Below are 27,441 nucleotides of genomic sequence, written 5' to 3' on the forward strand. Positions count from 1 at the left end.
GTAAAAATATGCGGGTCAAAATTAGTCTGGTGTGTATTAATCCCCTGCCACACACCCTACCGGTGGCTTGCAGGGTACTAGAAAAACATCTTCGTATCTTCCAATTATTAATATTATTACGCCTTTGCTGCGATGCACAGTTGGAAGAAACCCAAAAAAGGCTAATATTGTTTACAATGTACTCATATCCATTTTAATGACAAAATACGTACGTACGTTATATAATTATTGAAAATGAATGCCGGAAGTAAATGGTTTTAGGTGTACAAAAAATCCAACATGATTAGGGTGCTCAATAAATCAAGATAAACCATAAACACAGTAATCAACCCGAAGGTCGGTTTTAGTAGGTGATGGTAGAGATCACCCAGTACTAAGCCCTATACGGCGTGTGAAAATTCACACATCAGGGGAGGGGGACCAGTTCCTTTCCCTGTGCCGGTTATGGTTTCCCAGGAAGATCTGGTACCCGAAAAATCACTAGCTTGGGTGGAGCTGCATGTGCCTTGCCCGGGAATCGAACCCGGAACCCTCTGGTCAGCAGTCCAACGCTCTACCCACTGGACTACCACGACCCATAAATTAAGATAGTGGTATTTTATACTAACAAATAAGGAATTTAGTAATTATAACTTTTCGTAGCGTAGTGTAGCGGTGGTAGTTCCTCATAGAAACACATCTACACCGTGGTGAATTTAGCAAACCGAGTAACAAAGACAAAAGTTGCGTAGCCTTTGTCCTTACTATTATCAAAAATCAAATCAATTCGACTTCCCGAAGACTAAACATATCCATCAATAGATATTGACGGTTGGTCATCTGGCTCTCATAAACACAAAAAGTTCTATGATTTAAGCTTCCCTTTTTCACGTGCAATTGTATTCCCCATTCGAGAGATAAAAGAATATGAAGGAACAAGAACCCTGAGTAAAACATGCTCCATTGTTTTCTCAATACGGAGAAAAAACTAATAAAAGATCATCGGTACGAAATGAATGCGTATAATTATCGAAAAACAATACCAACAGTAGAAACGTGGAATTCTATTATCTTTGTCGCTCTATAAATCTCTTGGATACACACACACATGAGTAGGCCTTTTCTGACAACGTACTTGGTTACAATTTTGAAGCATCTATGACATAGCTTATGATTTTGTGGCAGAGGTTAGTATTCTACAGTTCTGTTGCTGTCAGAGGGAAGATATACCTTTGGTATTATTGTATTTTATTTTAGTACCCTTCAAACCACCGCTAGGGTGTGTGACAGAGGGTGAATACTCACCAGACTAATTTTGACCCGAATATTACCCTACCGCGGTCGGACAATGTTATTCTGATCCCTCATTGTTCGTGGAAGAAATAACATCCTAAATCTATCCGTTCTGCATTTAATCTCTTTAATTTTACTGACATGATCTCTCCTACCGCAGCACAATGGGGGTAATAGTACATTTTCAACATTACTGCTAAAGAGACGTCCTTACAATTTATGCAAGAGATTTAATCATCAATTATTTGCTTTGCTTTATCCATTCCATGTGTTATGAATGTATGGGTGTTAATAGTTAGGCCACATGATACTTTTTAATGATCACTGACAAACTAATATATAAAAATCATCCATTAAAATTAATTTCCAGCTGAGAAATGAATTCTGAGTATTTTAAATGTTTGTGCGTGTTTCAAATTGGGCTTTTTAAATCTGTAGTCGTTCCCGTTTCCTTCTAAGGAATATTCAAAAACTGTCTCAGGTTTTGTTGGAAGGCAGCCTGAATTTGTCTCTCTGTGCACCGTGTACTACTACTCTCTATATATTAGATCGAATGCTATCTTTGATGCTGTTTGCACGAAGAGGACTTTAAGGAAATCCACTTATTGTGTCGAGCTGAGTTACCTCGTTTCAGTAGTTTTGTACAAAATTACTCTTTAGCTTAGTCAGAAAATATACTTCCTGTCAGGGTAAATTTTCTTTCCCACTACTGGCTCCAAAAAAAAGTCGATATTAGGTGCTGATACGTGTAAAACAAAACTCATCATAATTCCCGTCTCGCTCCTTCCGATATCATTGCATTGAAATGAAGATAAAACTACGTGCAGTATTCTGTCGGACCCCTCGCTTATGATTCCGTTAAGGATGATTTTGGAATTTTGTGTATGATGGCTGCAAAATCTAAATCTTGATTTTCATCTAGTTTCGGTATATTAACGCTTAAAAAGTAGGGGGAAATCGCTCCATAAGATGAGCCAGTCACAACGCCCTTCATTACCTCACACCTGCATCACGTGATAGAAAAGTGACAGGGGAAAGATGGGTTATCGGAAATTGAAATCCAATCAGCAGACCAGCAAGGTGGGCCAACCAGGCCGATCGTTCGTTAAGGGGCAGAGATCCTAATTTGGATATACAAATGTCGTAAAAAATAATAGCGCAATTAAAGCCATAACGATCACGAAATCTCAACAATTAAGTGCACAGAAATCATAGAGGTTGAAGCATTCGCTGTCCAAGTACACACAGGGTATTGCGGGGTAAGTTTTATAATTCAACAAGCATTTCTTGGATGTGATCATCTGGATGCTGCTAGAATGACATGGCGATTTCGACTTTGATAGCACTTTTATGTGTCAAACAATTCGTCTTTCGATCAGGAGGTACATACAATGAAAGAACGGCATCTCCCTACTTGTTTGCTGTCCCAATAAGTTCCCCTTTTTGTTTGATTCGTTAAATTCCAAGTTTGTTATAAAACGCATCCAAATCGTGCTCTTTCGGGTGCAAAGCCGCTAGAGCCTTAATATCAATATACGTCTGGGCGCACACTCATCGAACAAAAGCGTGATGACACACGCTTTTGTTTCTGTGTCATTGAACAAATCCTTTTGTGGCATTATATGTCGGGCTTTTTCGAGAGAAATATTTTGAATGGAGCCGATGCACAATGGCTGGAACATTCGAGTGTGTGTTAACATAATGAAACATTTTCCAATGTCGGCCGTCGATATAATAATAATATCGAGGCAGCGCCAATATATTAGCCAATCGCCAATATATTAGCCAATCGCCAATATATTATAGGTGATTAGTTTCGGGTGCATTGATTGATCAGCTCTCTTGGGTCTTTTCAAGAAATTCTTTCATTTCCTCGTCTGTATAGCCAGATGAAGCAGTAGCTAAAGTAAAATAAAAATAATCATTGCTTCTTTTACGGTATTCGAACCATTTTGAAGAAAATACAAATTTGGAACACTTTTACAAATAAAATATTCAGATTTTCACGATTTTTCTTAATAAATATTGAGTTGAATGAATTTCGTACTTATGTTGGAATATGGTACGTCCTTTTTTTAGCGGACGTACGCCCTTTCAGCATGTCACAGTGAAATGTGCTATTTAGTACAGCCCAGCTGTTTTTCAGGTAATTAGTGTATATAGAGCAAAGTAAATATTTTCGTATTTCTTTTGAAAGCTACACATCTTCCCTTAGGGTATATGGTACCTTTCAAAAAAGTTTATATTTTCAGCGCCGCTTCAATGATATTTTTATGGAAACACTACCCAGCACTAACTGAGGCATGTATAGCTAAGCTTCTCACGGATGTAAAATCATGGAACTGTGGAAATTTTATTTACCTTCTTTATTCACATATCTCGCCATTTAATTATATTCTTTAAAAGTGTTGGCATTTTTACTATTTAATTTCTTGTGTTTCAGACAATCGTTGTTTCAGATTGTGTGCAGTGTACAGTCTTTTACTATGGCTAAAATGGTTGCGGATAGAATAAATGTATTTCTCTTTTCTACAAAATCAACATCCTATTGTAGATGATGTCACGTTCCGAGTTTGCCTGTTAATTATAAATTACCATTCCTCTGCTCGTTAGTTCAAATATTAAATCTAATGTGAACATTTTTCGCGAATAAATTATTCACGGGTAGCTAACTTGTGAAATATATAGTTTAGAAATTAAAATTTTAGTAATTCTACCTAAACTACAGCCAAATTAGAAATTTACATTTCTATTCAAAGAAACTACATTAAATTGTACAGATTTTGTGCTGCATTGATAAATGATCTCAGCGATTTTCCGACGCTTTTGCCTGGAGCACAAGGCTTTGTTTAAAATTTGCGGACACGTGCATGCTCTCTTGAACCGTCACTCCCATAGACTAATGCGTCGCCATTCGTCAAAGTTGACCGTTCTCGGCTTGTATTATCCCTGAATTCCTCCCAAGGTCTTGTAGCGAGACAATATCTAAGCGCCGATAAACGCCCTAAAGGTTAGCGCTCGGAAGTTCCAAGAACGGAGCAAGAGGCGGCCGGACAGGGGCAAGGGAAAGATAGGACACAACCTCAGCACACCCCCGTTTCACCTTGGCCCGATTTCCTATCTTTCGTTATCTGCTGGGTGAGGGGGGGAGAGTCAGGTTTGAGGTGTAAAGTTGACTGGCCGCAAATTCATAACATCTATTTCCACTTGCTCATCCTATAAGCTTTCCATCCGATTGCGGGGGCCGCGTTTTTCTCAGCACATTCCAAGAAATGCGCATTCCTCGTCCTCCCCGTCGGCCGCGGGATCCAGGAAGAACGGGTGCCTTCAGACTGTAACATTTGGTCCCCTCCACTGGCCGGGTTGTTTGGGGGGGGTATCGGTTGGTTAGGGAGTTACAAGCGAGATGGAAGGAGAGCGGAGTGGGGACCTCGATGCCAGAACGGGCCGCCCTTGATGACGCCGTCGAATACGGCGCGGAGGAACGCGCATGGTCAGCGTCACCGGCGTGGCCAGCGTCGTCATATCAGCTATGGAGTGGGGAAATCTACGGCACCATTCATCTTCGGTAAGGGTTAGTGCAAACTCATCGTTTCCGGGGAAACCGCCAGTGCGACCACTTTCGGAGGGGGATATCGTTTGAGTCGCGGGGAAAAATCATCCGCGTGGACTGGAGCGGGGGTGTGGGGGTGAGGGGAGGGGTCGCAGCGGAGGTAGGGGAGGGTTGAGCGTGTTCGAAGCTCGGGGTTGGGGTCCCCCATCCGTCAGGAGGGGAAGGGTCTGCGGAGTTGGAGAGCCTGTCTTCCTCGGTGTGAGGCCTTCCGTCATAATTTCATTCTTCTTCTGGTGCTCGCGTTGGACGGACGGTTAGGAATCAGCCTCCGAGGAATTGCGGTTGTGCGTCGGGGCGTTTGTGGCGGACATTCGTTGGGGATCGTGCCTTGATTTGTGTGAACTCTGCTGTTAGTTTGACGAGAGTGGGTATCATCTGGCCGGACTCCTTTCGACTTGCCGTGCTTTTCGGTGAGTACCGAATCCTCTGGTGCGTGAAGTGCGCTCCCCCCTCGGTTCCACCGCGACATTTGACACAGCTCCGGCTGGGGTTTTTTCTGGCTATTGCGCGTTCGCATCTGCGGTCGGGTCAACTTCAATTGTTTACTCCGTTAGAATAATTTTGTGAAAATTAAGGCACAGGTGAGATAAAATCTCCCCTTATACTTTTGTCGTGAACCGAGAAAGGGAAAAACGACTGGTGAGGTTTTTTTTTTCGGCCGTGTCGTCTCCCTTATTTCGTTGCTACTGATCTACATGTCGATTTGGTGAGGAACTTGGGTTATTTCGCAGAAATCGTAGGTAGATTCGGATATTAATGTATTGCAGTAATTTCGATTTGGCCTTGTTATTCTTGGTGTGCGCATCCCAATTATCGTGGAATGTTTGGTGTTTTGAATGCCGGCCTGATTGTTAGATATAACTTTAAGACTCAACTAATGCCATAACGAAGGGCAAAAAGTTTCTCCGTTGAACTTATATAAGACAAGTGGCTAGGAAAATTACTTTCTTGGGTTTTTTTTATTTTCTCTCTTGGATATGGAGTTACCTCTCTAAGTCCAGAAGCATTATGCGGTTGTAGTCGACTGAATATTACATTTTGGAGAACAGTTGTAAAATCATCGGTAAGCTTTCAGGAATCATTTGAAGATTTACGCTGTGCTGAGATGTCTATTTATTTTGATGCCAACAAGTTGTTGAGTTATCCCTTGACGCGCAGAAAAGTCAGTCATTCGGGTGTTGGGGCGATACTTAATACCATGTAGATCCTTCAGATTCCTTAGAAAAAATGTTTAAAAAGTGCAATTTTTTATTTATTCGTCTTTGTAATTATAACACAATTGACTGTGATCGAATATCGGCTGTGAATATATCGTAAATTGGTTTCTTCTGAGTTCTTGCGGTTCATTCTGTAATTCTCTGCCTTAGAACGGACAGACTTCGGCTTCTTGGAAAGTCACAAAATATACTATTTTTCTTGTAAATTTGTACGTGGTGGGTTAAGCCGGGTCATGTCCCCATCGCCTGTTGCTCTCCTGTGGGAAACGCGCGTCTGAATATGTTCCGCGACCTGCAGTGGCGTGGGATGTTAGGGTCACAATGTGACGTCCTCCTTTCCCGTCCATAATTTCAAAAGAGTAATTTTTCAGTGGAACAAGATTCTATTTGCTATATAAAGTTTTGTACTTGTACAAAGTTCTGTAATCGCACAAGTACAAAGTTTTGTATTTGACAGTCCTATGGTGCAAATGGAAAAGTTTGATTTTTCCCTGTAATTCTGGTTTCTTAATATTTAAGTATGCTATGATTTGACAATCGATTGAGCCACTGGTGAAGGTTAAACTTTTAAAGAGGTGAAGCTCCAACCTGAAAATATGCGGAAATCCCAAACAAAATTTCCTTATTTCGTTGTTAAATTAGTAGTGCTGTGCAGCTTCTACACGGAAAACGCCGTATAGCTTTTATTGTTTTATCAATGGAAACATCTATTCCGGACTTAGTGTGCGTTTGTATTTATAATGTAATTGTCCTCTTTTTCTAGAGACTTTTTTGCCCTCACCATCGCGGTTTCTTTTTTGACAAGTATGCCCGTCGATTATGTCGCCTCATTACTTCTAGGGTTGACTTTCACGTGTCGGCAGTGTCTGCGTTAAGTACTATCGGTTTGAAATGTTGCGGAATTACGATGCTTCATTCCCTCCACAAATGAATATTGATGTTGCCGAGTTTCGTTATTTTTAATTAATAGAACAAACGATAACATACGGAGTATTAAGTAAATGAAGTATAGAAATTATTCGGGCAAAAGTTTTTTTCTTATTTTCATGCCTTTGTACCGTGACTTGTCTTTTACGTTCATATATTGTGATTTGTTATTCACCCACTTGTTGAAGTTTTTGGCTTGTTCTTGATTCGACCTGAAATTTCACTATCTTTCGTTCTCCTGATGACAGTATAATATGTTATCATGGTTTAGATAGTCCCACTCCCACATCCATGCCTCCGTGCCGCGCTGCCCCTCCACGCTACCCTGGATTATTATATCGGCACTAAGTCCCAGCAACGTGGGGGGCATCAATGGAAAGGTCTTGTCTGGTGGAGTTCAAACGTTAGTTGATTACTCCCTTCCCCGCCTCCACCCGAATGTTCACATTATCAGAAAGTTTTGGCAATATAGGTGTTTGATTCTGGAGACGAGGGCGGAGATTCGAATCTTCTGAGGTGAAGCTTGGCTTGCGGGGGTGGAACGTTGCAGTTCGTATTCCGTAAAGTTGCAAGAGTGCTTGGGCAAATATCGAGGACCGAGTGAGATTGAAATTTAGAAATTTTAAATTAATTAATTGAAAAATACTTTTTTTAACTCTTTCCTTTAATTAATAGTATCTTAACTTAACTCCGTCCTTCAGCTTTGCACTAATTAATTTTCACACATAATTGTCTTATAGCATAATTGGATTACAATAGTCGCATTAGTTCTGAAATTAACCAGTTTTATTCCATTAAGTTAAAATGAGCAATATATACTGCCTATGCTTTTAGTTATTATCGGTGTGTTTGAAAACTTTGGAGCAATGAAAAAAGACAAATTTCATACTCTTAGTGAATTCTAGTTTCTGATGGCGTGATAATAAAAAGTTTTAAAACTTATTTTTTTATTTGAACGTGTTAGTTTCTTGAAGTTTGTGTGATGAAGATGGCTGCCATATCATCTAAGGGCAAGGTTACTCGGGTGTAGCCTCGGGAGCAAGGCCTTTTTTATAGAAATAAAAAGATCTGGAGATAATATCCTCTCATAGCCTTGAGCGCTTTTCAGGTACTTCTCAATTGTCTTCATCGCTTCTCGGCAGATCAACTGGATGCCAGGACGGTGATTATTTTGAGCATATCACTTCGATGATATTATTTTCGTCCTCTCGTTCGAAGGCCGCTGTTTTCGTCGGATATTACTCCGTCCTTCAACTGTGAACCAATTAATTTTCACATTTAATTCTCTCAGAACGTGTAAAAAAGTTGAGCATGGGAACTAGCTGATCTGAGTAGTTTTTATCTAAGGCGACAGATGAAAGCTTTTGGTGCAATATCCGCGATTAAGAATATCATTTTAATTTTTCTCAAAATCTCTTCAAGTTCTGGAAGGAATTCAATCCTTGCAACCTTTGGCATTACTTACCTCAAAAGATTTAAAATCATCGTTAAATGACCAACAGCTTGCGCATTTTTCGCATGATTTTGGTGCGCTTTTCTGTTAATTGATTTTGTTCATCCAATCAATCCTTAAAGCATATTTATAGAAATTTTTTTAAACAAAAAAAATAAATACCATTGTGAGAGAGTGTACGTATTTAAAATAGTATTAGTCTGAAGGAATCGTTAGAAGCCTTTAATGTAATTTTATTTTTATTGCTTTATGGTGAATATGTATTAACCAAACTGCTATGCTTATGTTTCTACTGTTTCTATATCTTTTGGTAATCTTTGCCAAACATTGTAATTGGTTTGAGGAATGATGTGATTATAAATGAAAATTCATCGGGAAAATAATCGCACTCAAAGCAATGAAAATGCGTTGTGGATTGCGCGAAGTGGCCATACTAGCTTTATAGGATATTACCGTTGGCACCATGCCATTGAATCATAAGATCATGGCACAGTTATCAGGTCGGGCGTCGTCTTTTCTCTCCAAAAAAAAGCGTTTCTCATCCGGCAGAGTTCCTGAGCTGTGTTTGTATCAGAAAGACCTTCCCACTAATCTGGTTTTTGAACAGGTTTCAAAAATTGTTAAAATTCTTTTTGTGTTAACAGATATATATATAATGAATATTAAAAATAATGTGCGTACTTAATTGTAATTACAATGCAACAATTTCAGTGTAAAAATCATTCGCCTTGACTGGGATCCTAGTCAAGGCGAATGATTTTTACACTCTGAAATTGTTGCATTGAAATGCACATTAGCGGATGACTCCGTTAAGAGTTACTGTTGCGGCATCTCCCGCAGCTTCTTTGTAATTTTAATTATATTTCTCTCCAATGAGCCCGTTCAAAATATTTCCAAAGGTAGCATCGGACGCCATCGTTAGTTCCCTAACGATGGCGTCCGATGCTATTTCTTGAGATTGTCATAATGGCATCAGCCTCGTGAAATAGTATCTTAAGTTATTCCGCGCCGATGCCATTTCTGGATGCTATTTGAGTGTCGATCTGCCGAGCCCGTGACAATGGTATCGCTGAAATATCATCGACAAATGAATTGCTTTGTGGTAGTCTTTTGTCTAAATCGTCTCACAAAACACAATATAAACATGATAATTGAAGATAGTGCAGGGGATTCTGGGAGTTAATGCGGCTGGTTTGTATTCACTTGCTGCGGACTTAAGTTTCAATAATTCGGGCTGCGGGATTAATGAAACCATTTCGTGTTGCACGTCGACGTTTTGTACGGTATTTTTTAATTCTCTGCGAATATTGAAGGCTGCGGTGGAGGGAAGAACGAGGAAAGGTAAGCGAGAAAAGGGAAAGAAAAGGATTGGGATGTTGGACGAAATGAAATAAGTATGCGCGAAATGAACTAATATAAATAATCCGGTTTATTGTAGTGCCGAATATCTGGTTGATTTGGTAGAAGAGGCAAGGAAATGCATCATTGTACCGTTATCTACGCAGTCTAATTAAACCCCTACCTTTACCGTTCGATTATTATCAACAATAACGTTCGTAATACTCTGTTACTATATACCTATGTCGGCAATTTGAGGCATACCTTAGATTTCACCGATCCGCAACTTTAAACTTGTAAAAGCGCCTTATGAATCAATTGCATGGGACATGCCATATTGCCACGTCATCACTACATTACATTATTTGACAAACCTTGATTGAACAAAATTAGTTTGTATTATTGGACGAAACATAGCTACACAGCGTAATCATTTGATATTTTTGAGGAATGAATTTTGAATTCTATTATTATTCGATAAATTTAACAAAATGGCATTTTGCACGATAGCTCGAATAATAATTTATGGCTGAAGCTAGAGTACCTGCGAGTGGTTGGACAGAAATTCCGTGGTATTCGTTAACTTTTAAAGCGGTAGTAATATTATTTTTATTGTTCACTGACTATGCTTATCATGTAGACACGAGAGTCGTCAAGCTCAAAATACAGGTACGTTTCAACACTATGAACATGCTTCAGAAAGGACGTACAGGTATACCTTATAGTATGTAATAATAACACATGTACTGCAATTGCTTGCCATTTATAAATCCATTCCATGATTCTGTTTTTGAGTTTCAATTTGAGAGAAAATCTCTATACTTTACGTTTGAATTTGGTTTTACGTTTTAACGCAATTCCGTATTCAAATCTTATTTATTTAATGACTTATTTAGTGACATAATTGATATTTTCAGAGGCAAATGGATATACACGGCCAATGATAATACTTAGCAAAACAGCGTCAAGGATTTCTTGATTCACAGTTTCATATCAGAGTATGACTTACCACGAGCTATCCATGATATAGAAATTATAATAGTAAAATACGAGGTAATGTGCCGCGCCTGCTGTTTTGCAATTGCTGGGAGCATGTCAACCAATGGCATTGATTGAATGAACATGTATTTCTTTTTTCACCTTTCTATAAACTTGGGTCGGCATTCTGAAGGCATTAACTTCACTTTTTCCTAATTGTCCCGTGGAATCAGAATGGCATCGGTCGTTACCGACGCCGTTTGCCGATGCTGTCGCCTGGGGCTTTTTCAGAATGACTTCCGATGCCATTTTCGGATGCCGTTTGAAAAATAGCATCGGGCGACAAATAGTTAGGGAATAAGCCTTCAAGTATTACGTGATTTCCTAGTTACATAACTATTTCAAGGTTTGCATGCGAGACGAAAATTCCACAGTAAATCACAATGAAATAAGTGTCGGAATCACCGCTAGTATTTCCGCAACGGTTATTTTTGTACAGCCCTAGCCTATCATCTACATGTTTTGTGTACCTCTGTTAATTTTTTCACACATCGCAAATGCTCTGCCTACTCGGCTGCCAGCCGTTCGGCCTCGATGTAACCTCACTCGCAATGTAATGTCACTCAGCATTCCCCACCTTATCTTAGATTTTTTTCATTCATGAGTACATATATAAAGTCAAGTTTTCTCGCCCAATTCCTTCAATTTTTCAGGTATATTTTCTGCCATGTTATCACATTGAAGTATCTTAATCAGAATACCATCTAAATTAATAACTTCTATTAATTGCTCCTAAGTTTTTTCTACCATTTAAAACGTAGATATAGGGCATTATATTCTCCTTCAAATAATAGTACTGTGGATTTGTTTTAATCTGGTTTAAAATGCTGCACTAGCTATGTTGGTTAGTGCTGGCCTGTTAGCAGGTTTGAGGATACATCTTTGCCTATTTTAGGCAAAGATGTATTTATCATAGGATTTTGATTGGATGGTATATCATGACTCTTAATCATTGGATACTAAAAGTAGTCATAAGCTGTCAGTGATTAGTTATAAATTTTCATTCAATTCAGTGTTTCATTATTATGGTGAACTATTTATCTCTTGAAAGTGTACTGTGTTGGCGGTGAATGGCCACTCTAATTTTATATCAATAAAGTAAGTGGCTCAATTGCATGATTTAGAGGAACTCCTGATAAATTATGAGAACAGGTTCCGCAACCTCTTAACAGAAGTATTAATTCCTTTTTTCCCATCGCGTTTGAGATTATGTGGTACAATAAGTTGCTCTGTTGATATTTTTTGGTTTTTTTCAGCTAATTCTGTGATATGCTCTTTGCTGGAAGGAACTCGTTAGTCCACCTCGATATGCTATTTAAGATAAGAATAAAAACATCAAAACTTATGAATATGCTTGTAACATTTGTATCACTAAAGACAATACAAAATAATATACAATTCCAATTATGTGGACTCTAGTTGTTGATAAGTGAAGCTGGTTTTGCATTGAGGAGGTATCAGGAAGTATTACTGCAAAATATCACATGCTCGGTAGGCACTAAATGTATCGACAAACAGATATTTGCAGGAGTCCTGGTGCAGGCGGAAAGGATTTTGTGCTGAAAGACATATGTATGTGAGGAATAGAAGAATGTAAATACTGTTTCATCATATTGTTAAAATTATTTAGACCCAGATCATGATGTTACTCGTGTTACAAGCAGGTAACATTAACAGGTAACTGTGTCACTTGACTTACTGATATGTATAATCGAGGTACATGTATGTTTTAGTCAAATCCTTTGAGTGGCCTTTTGATCGATTGAGATGCGCAAATATTTTATAGCTCAAGAGATGTGTCTGCTTATAGTAATCCAATTATTGCCATCTAAACTTTTTTATGGACTACTTCTTGGGTCCAGTTGGTAGTGCCCTTTTTACACTAATTAATTGTTCGTGCAAGCTTTCTATCTAATTTTGCAGTTGCTGTAGTCAGAGTTATTGTTGAAATAGAGGTAGTAATTAGCTATCAGCTTAACTCAGCATCTTATTTGTCTTGTAATTTAATGTCATGTATTCGTCTCGCATCAATTTTTAGAACCTATTGAATATCATATTAAGGTTTAATTTTCTCATTCTAAGTCATTATGACTGTTAAACTATTTAGTTTGACTTACCTGCTAATTTATTTGCTGATCTTAATGCCAATGAAATCGTCCCATGGTGCTGTTATGGATGATTTTGAAGTTAGTGACAAAATCTTCATCTTTCAGATAATCGGGGTCCATTTCATCCGTAATAAATTGTAGCCTACTCTAAATATGCCATCTTTTCATTGGAAAAAATAATTTTGGAATCATTTTATTACTTCTTTGCCATAAGGTATTGGTGAAAAAGGTTCTCAATTGTTGTACTTATATCCAAAATCTTTCTTTCTAGGCAAGTAATACCTGTGGTGGTGAGACACCTGAGCGCACCTGCACTAAGGCATCCGAAGTAGGATTTTGTAAGGGAGCATATTTGGTACTCTAAACAATCAACATGAATGAAAACCATTCTCAGTAAGTCAAAACCTCACAATAAGTAATTAAATATTTCCTTACATTGATTGGCCACTTTTGATTTTCATTATACATTTCTCATTTTATTTTCTGAATGGGATGTTAATCAGTTATGTTCTGCATCATTTCAGGCTTCCTGTTGAACATGCAAAGAGACCATACTCCAGGTGTTCTCGTCGACTACAAGGTAAAGTCCTTTATTATTAATTATTAAACTTAAGTTTTTGTGCTGCATTTGTTGTTAGTGAAATGCCTCCATCTCAACTGTATTGCATAGTAATTTAATTTAATATTGTCTTGTTAAATGAAGAACACAATGTATTTTTCTACCTCTTAATTTTGTTACTACTAGTTTCAATACTTAGGGGTTATCATCAGATACAAATTAGTCAAGTTCCGATCCATTTATGTACCATCCTTGCGGGGAAGGGGTGGGTGAGAGAGGGGGGGGGGGCTGCAGACCACATCATCCCCTTGAACTCCCACCATCACATATCTCAGAAGTTATCCTCTTTTCATTTTCTGCTAAATAGACTGCTGGACAAACCTCTCTCAAAAAGGTAATTTTGTTCAAGGACTCGCTCCCATGATTTTCTTCATACAGTTGCTTGGCAAAGTGAGATTGCACAAGGTTATATTTCCTGAAACAGCATGTATGTTCCCCTGCTCGTATTTTTAATGATCTCCCCATTTGGCCCATGTAGATAGCACTGCAGTCCTTACAAGTTACCTTATAAATGCCACTTTCATTTTGTTTTTCCACTTTGTCTTTCATAGTATTCATGAATGATTTTAGGTTGTTCACATAGTAAAAAGCTATCCAAAATTGTTCCCTAGGGAAGAGGTTGGCTATTTTTGTGAAATCAATCCATAATAAGGGAGTCTATACCATTTGTAATCTTTTACATCCGTATTAACTGGTTTTAAAAAAATATTGTTTGTTCTAAAGGGACATTTTGTGTAGTATTTTTTCTATTAAATCTTCTTTGTACCCATTTTTCACTTCAGTATCTTTTATTGTCATTAGTTCTTGAACAAAGTTACCTAGAGAGAGTTATGGCTAGCAGTGTATTTAGCAGAAAATAAAAGTAGATAACTTTTGAGATATGTGATGGCGAGAGTTGAAGGGGAAGATGTGGTCTGCAGTCCTCCCCTCTCTCACCCACCCCTTCCCCCACGAGAATGTTATATTTATAAATGAACCGCAACTTGACTAATTTGTACCTGTTGATGGCACCTAAGCATTGTAACTAGTAGGACCAAAATAAAGTACATAAGAAAAATACATTGTGCTCTTCATTCAATGAACACCTGTCTTCCACAAAGTTAAGCCAGACACCATCGAATGATTAGTTACCTATTTCTTTCTGTCGGTTCGGGGAGTAATCAGGATTTTCATTACCTTGAGTGATCAGGTTCAATATCATCGTTCATTAGGTATACTAAAATGGATGAATGTTTAATTTTCCAAGTGGCTTGTTACTTCAGTACGTTTGAATGCCATGTCTAATTTCGAGCATGAAATTTGTAAAAATAAACTGTAAAACTTCCTCATTTTAATTCAAAACTAAGTAATTTTATTTTCATAGAAAATTTAACTATCTAAAATTTTTTCATAACAAAATTTCCTCTTCAGATATTGTTCCAGCACGAGTTGTGTTGTATTTCCTGTCATTTTCCGGCTTTTTGGTCAGCTTTATGATGAGAACAGATATCAATTTGGCAATGGTGGCCATGGTGCGAATGCCTGCTCAAAATGTGAACAAAGCTACAAGCTTTGTTGCTAATGTAACGTCGACTGAAGACACCAGTGTTTCCAGCATTCCTACTTCTTCTGCATACTGTTCCAGTGACAACTACTATTCCAGCACGTCAAACCTCAATGAAACGAATGTGGAGGTAAGTTTTTGATTAATATTCATGGGTAGTGAATAAAGTAGCAGATAAACTTAATTCATAGAATGGGCGTGTGGCCCTCTGCTAGTAACTATCAAGGAAATTAGTTTCTTCTCTCCCTATTCTGTAATCTTCCTGGAAAAGGTTGGTTCTAACTTAAAAATGAAAACATGATGAATGGCTGTCTTTAAATATTGAGAAACCTGGAGCACTTTTTTAGATAACTTTTTGTCAGGTTGGAGTTGGGAAAGCCATGGGAAGTATAACCTGGAGAAGGCATATTATATCTGAGATGATGGGTCTTCACTAGTATGGGGTTAACCCTATGTGTAGGTAAAACTTTTATTCACAAGTCTTTTCAATAAGTGAGTTCATCTCATCAATTTTTCAATGTGCTAGATATGGCTGAGACAATTTTTCTGATATAACCTAGGGGATGTGTTCTAATGTGTTACAATAAAATTATATGTGATCACTCTTCATAATTAAGAAATGACAGTTTTCAAGTTGATAGGATATTCAAGTGCTTTTCATGAAAAGCACTTGAATATTTTTTTTCACTAAAAGCAGAAAATTTACCTTAGAATTCACAAGTGACTGGATGAAGTGTTAGCTGTTTCTCAAAGTTGAAAAATACATGGGATTTGTGCAGTGAGTTGGAGGTATCACTGCTTATTATGAATATATTTATTTTAATAGGCCTGCTAAATCCTATTATTTAATGTGTGTCACTGAATGAGAGATGGCCGTTCACATTATCTTTTTTTATATATCTTATATAGCAGTAGCAGTAGTTTGATGGTATTAGTCTGTTCAACTGATTTATTAGAAAGCAGAGTCCCACGGAGATTACCATGAGTATATTTTTATCTATAAAATGCCAATGAAAACATATCATAGTATATTAATTCAGTGGTGTGGAAACATTAATGTTCAAATAGTTTCCATATCAAATTAACCCAATTTAATAGAAATTCTCTGGAACCTGCAGTAATTAAAAATAACTTTTTGCTATATGATCACACGTGTAATTTTGTGTGGTAAGCACTGTTCATATTTTCTTTTATTGCCCATGAGTGTGTTATTATTTTTTAAATTTCAGGATGGAGAGTTCGACTGGGATAGCACAACTCAGTCTACCATTTTGGGATCCTTTTACTGGTGTTACATTTTATCACAAGTTGTGGGAGGAGTACTGACTCAGTATTTTGGAACCAAGGCTGTTTTTGGAGGATCTCAACTGGTCACTGCTATATGCTCACTACTGATTCCATATGGTGCTGGGGTCCACTACTCCTTTCTCATTGTCCTACGCTCAATTCAAGGAATTGCCTCTGTAAGTTGAACATAATTAGTGCAATAGATTTACCATCTAACCCATAATTATCCGGTTAGTATCCTCCACTGGATGTCAGTGCATACTGATGATTTGATTTATTTGCACAGAATGTGGTTCTATAGATATGACACTGATCAGATGAGTGTTTAGTAATTTTAGTGCATTGTCAAATTTGTGTGTAATATTGTTCCATCAATATGAAAGATTGAATCCTAATTATTATAGCTTAATAAAATTATTTATTTGTAGCTTAATAAATTTTTGGCCTCAAGTTATCGGCATTTTGATGTATTTTCAATTCGCTAAAAAAATTAATTAAAAATGTTAATTTTTCATTTTTATATTTACTTTGATTTGGGAGCAGTACTCATTAGAACATTCTATCATTTGTTTATTAATTAGTTTTATGGCAAAAAGGGAACGGAAAATAAATATTCTTATATATATGTAAATAACATATATTTCAATGAATTTCTAGGGGTTAACGTGGCCTGCCATGTATGCCATTGTGGGACATTGGATTCCCACTGCTGAAAGGAGTAGATTCATGTCTTCTTTTCAGGGTAAGACTTCTATTCAGTTAATTATGTAATCAGTAATCCAGTTTGATCAGTTATGCTCATACATTTGCATATTTTAATTTACCTCTCACCAATGAAGTTATGATGTGTAATTCCTAAATATAAAGAAAACCCAACTCTATCCCATCTGGTAGGAGTAGGCTACTGGTTGAGTCTGAGAATCACTGCTTATGGGGCAAAACGGTGTGAATATTAGTAGGTCCTTGGATATTAAATGAAGAATACAATGTATCTTTCCACTGTCCTTTATTCATGTACAACTAGTTTCAACGCTCAAGCGTCATCATCAGGTACAAATTAATCAAGTCGCAGTCCATTAATTTACCATTCATGAGGAAGAAGAGGGGGGAGATGGAGGGGAAAGAAAATGGGGTTGCGATCAGCGTTGATGGGGAGGGGGAGAGGGGTGTTAAGCATCAGGAAAGGTGATTGGTTGGTTCACAGTGGGGTGGGGGGTTTGTTGGGTCTTTCTGTGAAGGAAAGTGGTACGAGGGTCATCCGGAAAGTAGTACCCGTTCGTGAAATAAAGACACAAAAGTAAATATTAACAAACATAAAAAATTTTATTTGAAAGAGGATACTTTAAACTACTTCTCAACATAATCTCCAAGCAAATTAAGGCATTTGTCATAACGTGTGACAAGTTTCTGTATTCCTGCTGCATAGTCCTTCGCCGCCAGCTCATTGAGATACGCGAGGGACCCATCTTGCACAAATTTTTGCATAATGCAGATGGTGTTTAACAATTTCATGAACAATTGTTCGAGAAACATTGGGAAAATGCTCACAGATGTCATCAATTGTGACGCGCCGATCGTTCCTCACGAATTCGTCAACTGAGCTCACCAGTTGGTCTGTAATGACAGACGGTCTCCCCGAACGCTCATCGTCGTGTGTGTTCCCCCTCCCCATGTTGAAGTTGCGACACCACCGCCGAACAGACGACTCGTCCATTACATTGTCTCCATACACCTCCTTTAATTGGCGATGAATATCACATGGGCGAACGTTTCTTGCATTGAGGAATTTAATCACTGCCCTCACTTCACAACTGGCGGCGTTCTCAATTTTTTTAAACATTGTAAACAATCACAGAAACAACACAGGCAATGCTAGCGTCACGCAACTTGGCTCAGAGAAGGCAGACAAGCCACTGAAGCTATCTGACCTCGTCCAGCGGCTACTCGCGTCGTCAGCACTTCATGCGGCACGAACGGGTACTACTTTCCGGATGACCCTCGTACTTCCAGGATTGGGGAGAGGTATTCAAACAATAAATTGTTAACCAAATGACCCGTTTTTAAATTCTTCCTGATTTCCAGCTCTTCCCACTTGTCCTTCCTCATTCCTTTTTCCATCTGGTGTAAGAGTTCCAGGTTAAAATCACTCCCATGATTTTCTTCCCATAGATGCTTGGCGAAGTGTGATTGCTTGAGGTCACAGTTTCTGAAACAGGTTTTGTGTTCCTCCGCCCGTGTTTTTAATGATCTCCCTGTTTGAATATAGCACTACAGTCATTACAAGTTAACTTATAAATGCCACTTTTATTTTGTGTACATATTTTGTCTTTTGTAGCATTCAAGAATGATTTTAAGTTATTCGTATTGTGCAAAGCTATTCGAAATTTCTCCCTAGGAAAGAGGTTAGCTAACTTTTAAGAAATCAATCCATAGTACGGGAGTTTGCACCATTTGTAACCTATTTCCTCCACATTAATTGGTTTGAAAAAAGATTGTATGTTTCAAGGGAACATTTTCTTTGCAGTATTTTGTCAATTAAATTTTCTTTTTCAAACCAATTAATGTGGAGGAAATAGGTTACAAATGGTGCAAACTCCCGTATTATGGATTGATTTCTCAAAGTTAGCCAACCTCCTTCCTAGGGAGAAATTTCGAATAGCTTTGCACAATACGAATAACTTAAAATCATTCTTGAATGCTACAAAAGACAAAATATGTACACAAAATAAAAGTGGCATTTATAAGTTAACTTGTAATGACTGTAGTACTATATTCAAACAGGGAGATCATTAAAAACACGGGCGGAGGAACACAAACCCTGTTTCAGAAACTGTGACCTCAAGCAATCACACTTCGCCAAGCATCTATGGGAAGAAAATCATGGGAGTGATTTTAACCTGGAACTCTTACACCAGATGGAAAAAGGAATGAGGAAGGACAAGTGGGAAGAGCTGGAAATCAGGAAGAATTTAAAAACGGGTCATTTGGTTAACAATTTATTGTTTGAATACCTCTCCCCAATTCTGGAAGTACCCCTTTCCATCACAGAAAGACCCAACAAATCTCCCACCCCACTGTGAACCGACCAATCACCTTTCCTGATGCTTAACACCCCTCTCCCCCTCCCCATCAACGCTGATCGCAACCCCACTTTCTCTCCCCTCCTTCTCCCCCTCTTTCACCCACCCCTCGTCTTCCTCATGAATGGTATATAAATGGACTGCGACTTGATTAATTTGTACCTGATGATGACGCTTGAGCGTTGAAACTAGTTGTACATGAATAAAGGACAGTGGAAAGATACATTGTATTCTTCATTTAATAAACATGAATTTCTGCAAAGTTGAGCCAAGAACAATTGAAGGTCCTTGGATATTAAAGAAAGGCAAAATGGATATAATGTTAGCCTCATTTAGGTAATTAAATTACATAAGCTTAGTCATTTGATCAATTAATTAATTATAGGAACTGTTAAGTTTTATTAAGAATTTCAGTTACCACATCACAAGCCTTATTCACTAATAATGTACCATGGCTAAAAATCATCTCAAAAGATTGAGGCTTAAAAAAATTCTTTAATTATAGACAATGAATTATGGACCGAGTGGACATTAAAATTTATTCTACATATGTATGGAAGTGAAAACACATAAAATATTTTGTTGAAGTAGAAGTAAATAAATATCAGTATCATTTGTTATTTGGAAAAAACATACCAAAGCAGGTGTTTAACCCGAAGATTTACCAAGAAAAACATAATCGGAATGACCGATAAATATTTGCCTCTGTATTCAAAGTAATGCTATTTTAATGTAATTTCTTGTAATTTGGTCTACTTTACTGTTTTTATATCACTGATAAGAGTCACTTTGAGCTATCTCTCCCCCCCATTTTATGAAATTTGCACGTGCCATAACCAATAGACCTACCCAATTTGAACATAAAAAAAATTTTCTTCGGCAAGTACATGCATCTGGAAATGTTAGTATTATTTAAAAATAACTTCTGAAATAATTAGGAAAAGTTCAAATTATGTATTTTTAATCCTTATGATTGTCTTACTTATTTCTGCTGTCTATTTTCAGGTTGTTTTTCTTTGATATATTACTCTGTACAATCTTTTTAATATATTTCCTTTTGATTTTTCATCATGTTAGGCTTCAGCTTTGGAATTGGATTGACCTACCCACTTGCTGGTTTTCTGATTGCCAACTTTGGCTGGAGGGTTGTGTTCTATGTTACTGGATCCATTGGTGTTCTTTGGTGTGGAGTGTGGTGGCTACTTGCTTATGACAGCCCGGCAGTGCATCCTAGGATATCCCCAGCTGAGCGTGCATATATTGAAAGCCATGTTGGAAATACAGTAGTAGGTGACAAGGTGAGTTATTCTGAAGAGCTCATTCTTTTACAGTTTTTTAATCAGTAACTTGTGAATTTCGGTACCTTTGGGCAATGTTTTACATATTTGCTCTCACAGATATATATGCTGTGGCAAATACCATCTTTTTACTTTAAAAAATGTAGTTAGACTTCACTAATCAGGATTTAAATGTAGATAGTCTTCATTAGGCAAATTTGGATAATGGAGGGGCTTAATTCATGTATCCTAATTTTATTATATGCGATTAATTTCTGAAAATTCCAATCACACTATGCCCACATGAGTAAAGTGATGCCATTTAAATATGCAAAAAAAGCAATTTAAATAAAATGTCTTGCTGATATTCCCCAAATATAAGGCTAATAGTTCTCAAGTGGCTTAGGACAAAAAGCTATCAATGCATTGCATACCAATTTAAACAATGGTGTGATCCCATTAATTATTGATTTGTATGCATTAAGATAATTAATTGATCTGGTTTTCATGTAAAGAAATGGGAGTGTACCATCAGAAAGCTGGTGCATTTTCTTTAGTAATTTTCAGTTGTAATGACAGTGGTCAGTCACTGCTGTTCTCTGAGAGACCTAAATTGTACCTCTGCTGTTCAAACAATATGCACACACTTTATATGTTGATGTCTCTAAAATATTTATCAGTTATTTAGTGTTTTTAATGTAAAAATGTGATTTGGCTGGTAGCACAGAAATCTCTCCATTCAATTTCTTAAGAGTCATCACTTTGTATGATGCTCAAAGTTACATATTTTGTTTTATTACCACTCTTTATTGGTGAATTTTTATATAATTTGCCGTAGTTTCTATGCCATGAGAACCTTAAGTGTGCATATGGAGGGTCACAAAATTGCATGAAAATAATTGCCCATCCTATGGCAAATATATGTGTTGCATTTTTGAAATGTGTTGCATATTGATGAACATAACAGTTATACATATTTTTAATGTAGTAATTTTTAATGCATAATTAAAAATGTGTGAGTGTAATCATGATGCATTATTGAGATATTATCTTTATTTTTAACCACATGCGTGGAAACTTGCATGCAAAAAATTTTTCAACAGAATACAGCAGTGCTGCATCTCACTAGCACTTAGTAAACCACCTGAATTACACTGATGGACTCTCTCTAGATTATGCTCGATTCCAGATTAGTGCGAGCTTACCATATTTGTCTAAGTTATGTTCTCTCATATGTTATGAATACAATATTCCAAAATGCTATGATATTGAAGTACGTATATTTCATAGTATTATGATCTTCTAATGAGCTTATTATGAATCCAATTAAATTTAAATATTTGTTTAAAGATATCCATTATTAATTCAAATGGGCAGTTGCATTATCTAAGTAGTCTAGCTGTTTATTGACTAATAATAAGGTGATCACCCCGTAAGTGCAATAATGAAATTGAAACGGGATTCAATGCAAATAAAAAGAACAATAGCAGAGGCAAAAATATACTGCAGGAAAATAAAATAAAGAGTAGAAGATAAAATTGCATATCTACCTAATGGGAAGCATTAAAGCAATACTGTAATTGATAATAATTAAACTTCTTCAGAGAACGAAATAAAATTGATGTGTATTATATCTGAGCCATTATTGCATTTTAGCAATACTGTGATTGATAATTATTATACTTCTTCAGAGAACTAAATAAAAGTGGTGTATTGTATCTGAGCAAAACTGACCATTACTTGATTTTAATCCTGAATCTGCCGATATGATACTCTGCGACGTTAACACTTCACTTGATCGGCTGCATTCATTAGATGTTGTAATATGGTATTCTGTGCAGTATTGATAATATTACATTCAATTTTATGACACAGTTGTATCTTTCCTGCTCCCAAAATAAGGTATTTTTGTAATCAGGTTGTTAAAGGAAAGCCTGGCTGTCATACATGGTGGGGTGTAAGCAAAGCTTTTTCCCATTAATGAATCTTCTTTGTAATTATGAAATATTTTAAGTAATACCATTTAATGTTAATTGCTTCTGCTGTCACAATGCCTAAATGGTATTTAACTATAATGAAATGCTTACTATCATGAATCATGTGCATGGAGGGAGTCCAGTTTGGCAAGTAGATCATGAATGTGAATAAGAATGATTTTCCCTGATTCTTCATGCAAACATAGGACTGTCGGAAGACCATGTAGGGAAATTTGCAATTTTTGTCAAAAGGGTATTCCACTCACTGGTTCACAAAAGTTGAACATACAAACCCATTCATATAGTCAAAAATGAAAATAGAAATGCCTTATATTCTAGTCAAATGTACCACTGTCTCAAGGAATGATTGGTACCTATGTGAAGATCAGAAGTTAGATTATCAAATGAAAATGTTGCTGCCTGTTTTTCTGCCATCTTTTGAATTTCTCTGGATATATTTAAAGTAAGCTCATCTCCTTTTGTCTGCGAACTGTAAATTTCAAATCCATGTCAATCTCTGCTTAGTTTTAGTCTCCAATGACAAAACTTGTGTTGAACGCTAGTTTTTATGGGTGTCCAATATATCCAAAACTTGGTTAGAGCATGTAATTCAGTAGCTTTCACCCAATTAAAAAACTCCATTCTTAAGCCGTCAGGCATATAGAATGTAATAATAGCTATTGTCAAAGGCACAAGCGTTGTTTGATTGGCAAGGATATTTGCAGAATTCCAGATATTGAAGTGGTATGCCTATTAAGAAATCAGAGAGGGGAGAAAAGAAAGGTAGTAACTGGTACACACTAACATACACCTACTCATAACTAAAATAGTTAAAGCAGCTGCTTTTGAGTGTCGCAAGCAGTGGTAGGGGTTGTTTACCAGGCATCAAAATAAGGATTGGAATATGCCTTTTAATTCCTGCTGAGAATTGAATGCTTAGTCCTTGCATAATTAAATTAATTTTTGGCATCTCATAACAATTACCATCCGTTCTAATACATGTCTCATGCCCAATGTTCGACTCAAACTTATCGGTTAGTAGGCAGATACATTCTTGATTGATTTTTTGAAACCAGCATCCATCATTTAATTTTTGAAAAGGGCTGTTTGTAAACTTCAATTTTGTTTTGTTATTTTATGCATGGGAATAAGACTATTTGCGCATTTTTCTTAGGAAAGAATGGGTGTTTACAATAATTGTAAATTTATTCTAAAAATAATTTAAAGCTAACAAAATTTTACTATATTCATAATTGTCTTCTATATTACCATGATATTATATCGGAGACAGTCGTACATCACTGAAAGCTCCCATCTGTGTATCTTTATTCATTTGCGCACTTGTGTGTAACAATTTTTTTAGAGAAGTGATCACAGTAGCCAGTGTCAAAGTGAGGCTTATTTGAAAAACAAATGTTCATCAGTGCTGCATTGCATGAGTCTTTTATATCCTATTTAAACCCATAGATTATTGATATTGTTTAATGATTTTTGGTAATTCCTTCCCAAAGCTAAAATTGTTTTGCAATATTTGCATTTTATCTGTGAAAAACAAATTAATTTATTCCCCCTGATCCTCAGACCCAGGTATGAGATTTTAACATGGAGGGTTTGGTCACAAACTGTTCAATGTATTTATTTAAAGCAAAAGTTCTCTTGCTACTAAATGAGGATGATTGACTACTGTGTAATACTGTATTGTGGACTCCGTCTGAGAAATATATTCCCTTGGTATAGCATAAAGCCTTGAAATTTCCTTCCTTACAAAGTGCAGATGACGTGATGATGTATCTATCTATCTTACTCCCAAAAGTATTTGCTGAAGTAGTTTGGCTTAGATTTGAAATTTCATGCAACAAGTTAATTGAATATTTGTTTGGTATTTTTACTACATATTCTATTGTTCTATTCCTAAAGAACACTTCATTGCAATTAAATATGAGAGGCATTGCTTCTTGTTAACGCAGATGTGAACTGCTATGTACTTTTCAGATAAGTTGGTCACTGAATGGAATATCCTTTTGAAAAATCTTACTGGAATCCTAATGCATTATTAATATTCTGTCATTTCAAATTTCCATTATCCCCTTTCCATATCATCTTCTCTGTGTCCATGACTGCTCAACATTCATCAGTCACAATAAGCTGTGACCTTTGTTCAATGTGACATTGTTCAAAACTCAGATTATTATTCTTATCCAACAATATAGATTGTATCAGATATTAAACGGATAACAATAGATGAAAAGTTTTACTTAATACAGTGTTGTAATTGTAGTTTTCATGAATTTCTTTTAATATATGTTACGTTTCTGTGGAATAATGCGTAGGATGCTTAATGTGAAGATTAAAATTAACTTAAATTAAAATAAGCTAGTTGTACTTTTCCCAAATGAGTGAAAAATAGGTGTTTACTGAATTTTTCTGTAAACATTAAATTTAGAAATTGGGGTCATTGGTTTAAATTCAATCATGGAATGGCTAATGATCAAACAAGCATTAAGAAATCATATTCAATAGACTTCCAGCAGCAGCCCCTTGTTAATACTGTGGAGTTTGGAATGATGCTGTACCTTAGTTATTTAGGCCTGTATGTTTGTAAATACTGGTTTGCATTGGGGTAGAATAAGTTCTGATGCATGTTGTAATACGAGGGTAATCCCAGAAGTACCTGACCCAACAAATAAAATACAAATATTTTGGAAAAAAATGTATTTATTTTTCAATATAATCTCCTTTCAGCTCTATACACTTTTCGCAGTGATGTTCAATAAGTTCTATACCGTTGTAATAATAAGAACTGTCTTGCTCCTCAAAATAGCCATTCACTGCAGACATCACTTCTTCAAATATTTGACCACCAAGCCATTTTTTCAAGTTTGCGAGCAGAAAATAATCAGAGGAGGCTAAATCTGGCAAATAGGGTGCATGAGGTAGCAATTCAAACTTTAATTCATGAATGTTGGCCATTGCAATAACGGATTTGTGAGCTGGTGCATTGTCTTGATGAAATGACACTTTCTTCTTAGCCAAATGCAGCCGCTTTTGCTTGATTTCTTCACTCATACGTTGCAATAAGCTTGCATAATATTTACCATTGTTAGTTTTTCCTTTTTCAAGATAGTCAATGAAAATTATCCCACGTGCATCCCAAAAAACCAACACCATGACCTTGCCTGCAGAAGAAACGGTTCTTTGCCTTCTTTGGAGCCAGTTCTCCCTTTTGAATCCATTGTTTTGATTGTTCTTTTGTCTTGGGTGTGAAGTAATGGACCCATGTTTCATCCATGGTTATGAAATGGCACAAAAATTCTGCTTTGTTGCTGTGAAACTTAGCTAAACACTCAATTGAAACATCTTTACGACACTGGTTTTGCTCGAGTGAGATCAAACGTGGCACCAATCTTGCACACCGCGTTCTCATGTCCAAATTTTCAGTTAATATGCGATGTACTGCACTTTTTGAAATGCCTACCATGTCTGCTAGCTCGTGCACTTTCAGTCGACGATCATCCAGTATCACTTTGTGGATTTTCTTCACTGTTTTTGGAGTCATCGCCTCATTTGGTCGACCAATGCGAGGCTTGTCTTGACAGCTCGTACGGCCTGGTTTACACTCTGCTACCCAATATTTTACTGTTGTAAATGAAGGAGCAGACCCACCCAATATACTTCATAGATTGTATACTTTCTAATACAGTGATATTTTTCAAACAACTGCCGCCACCTCTAGGTCAGGCCGGGTACTTCTGGGCCTTCCCATTTTCATAATTTAAAAGTAATATGGATTGTGTGCTGTTGGTGTACTATTAATGTATGTTGTCTTTGTTTCCCTTATCCTATTGTTATTTTTTACCCTGAAATTTGGTTTACTTTGGCTTTGTTTCTCATTCCTAGTTAATTATTTTAAACAATTTAGTTGCATGATTTTTGTTGCTATGTAAACACTTTTTTAACCCTAAGCCTGTACCTACCCTTTTTTTTGCCCAAATTTCTTTTCTTTGCAGGCCATGGCTGTTCCTTGGAAAAAAATTATCACATCACTTCCTGTTTGGGCTATTGCGATCACCACCTTTGGAAGAATTTGGGTGCATTACACCTTCATCATTCCTGGACCTATGTACATGAAAACTGTTCTTGGATTCAGCATTCAAAAGGTAGGTACTGGTACGTCCTAACTTGGGATTTTGTAGGTATGAATTTTCTAGTATTGTCTTGCCATATTCCTGTAATCACTGGAAGTCATCATTGAAATAAAATTATCTATGGATATCCATTAATCTTCATTGATGAAATTGCTATTAAATTATGCTGGAATTTCAAATGAAAACTGTTTCTCTTCCAAATATTTATTACTGTTTTGCCTTCCATGGATCTAATAACCTCTATTGGTTATGATACTTTTCCAGTGGAGTCAGTATTATATCTTGATCGGTGATATATCTTCTGGTATTTTCGTACTATTAAAGTCTCATTTGGTTTACATGTATAAGTTGTTATGTTTCCTCTGAAAGATAACATATCTCTAATTTTTCAATGCCATGTAACTTTTGAGTGAATCACACTTATGTAGTTAATTTTTCTGGTCAAATATTCCAAATAGGCACTCAGGTGAATACTGTTAAATGTATGCTATGACTTTTGCTGTAACTTGTGACTTCATAATTACTAAGCAAAGTACATGCCCACTTAT

The 27,441-nt window shown here is 36.8% G+C and overlaps 1 protein-coding gene across 4 annotated transcripts in view; it reads left to right on the forward strand.

Moving 5' to 3' along the window:
• Positions 1 to 27,441, forward strand: part of MFS17 (Major Facilitator Superfamily Transporter 17) — a 165,829-nt gene that overhangs the window by 131,823 nt on the left and 6,565 nt on the right. For 2 of the 4 annotated variants that reach the window (XM_071582791.1, XM_071582792.1), the window contains 7 exons: positions 13,238 to 13,359; positions 13,491 to 13,546; positions 14,996 to 15,258; positions 16,358 to 16,591; positions 17,073 to 17,157; positions 20,573 to 20,793; positions 26,756 to 26,905. In XM_071582791.1, the coding sequence (XP_071438892.1) occupies positions 13,340 to 13,359; positions 13,491 to 13,546; positions 14,996 to 15,258; positions 16,358 to 16,591; positions 17,073 to 17,157; positions 20,573 to 20,793; positions 26,756 to 26,905 (1,029 nt within the window). In that variant the 5' untranslated portion in view covers positions 13,238 to 13,339. Of the gene's footprint in view, positions 1 to 5,106; positions 5,296 to 13,237; positions 13,360 to 13,490; positions 13,547 to 14,995; positions 15,259 to 16,357; positions 16,592 to 17,072; positions 17,158 to 20,572; positions 20,794 to 26,755; positions 26,906 to 27,441 lie in introns of those variants that run through there. The other 2 variants (XM_071582790.1, XM_071582793.1) reach the window with 2 other exon arrangements.

This window comes from Hetaerina americana, unplaced genomic scaffold, assembly GCF_022747635.1.
Source record: "Hetaerina americana unplaced genomic scaffold, ioHetAmer1.1.p SCAF_12, whole genome shotgun sequence".
Taxonomy (NCBI): domain Eukaryota; kingdom Metazoa; phylum Arthropoda; class Insecta; order Odonata; family Calopterygidae; genus Hetaerina; species Hetaerina americana.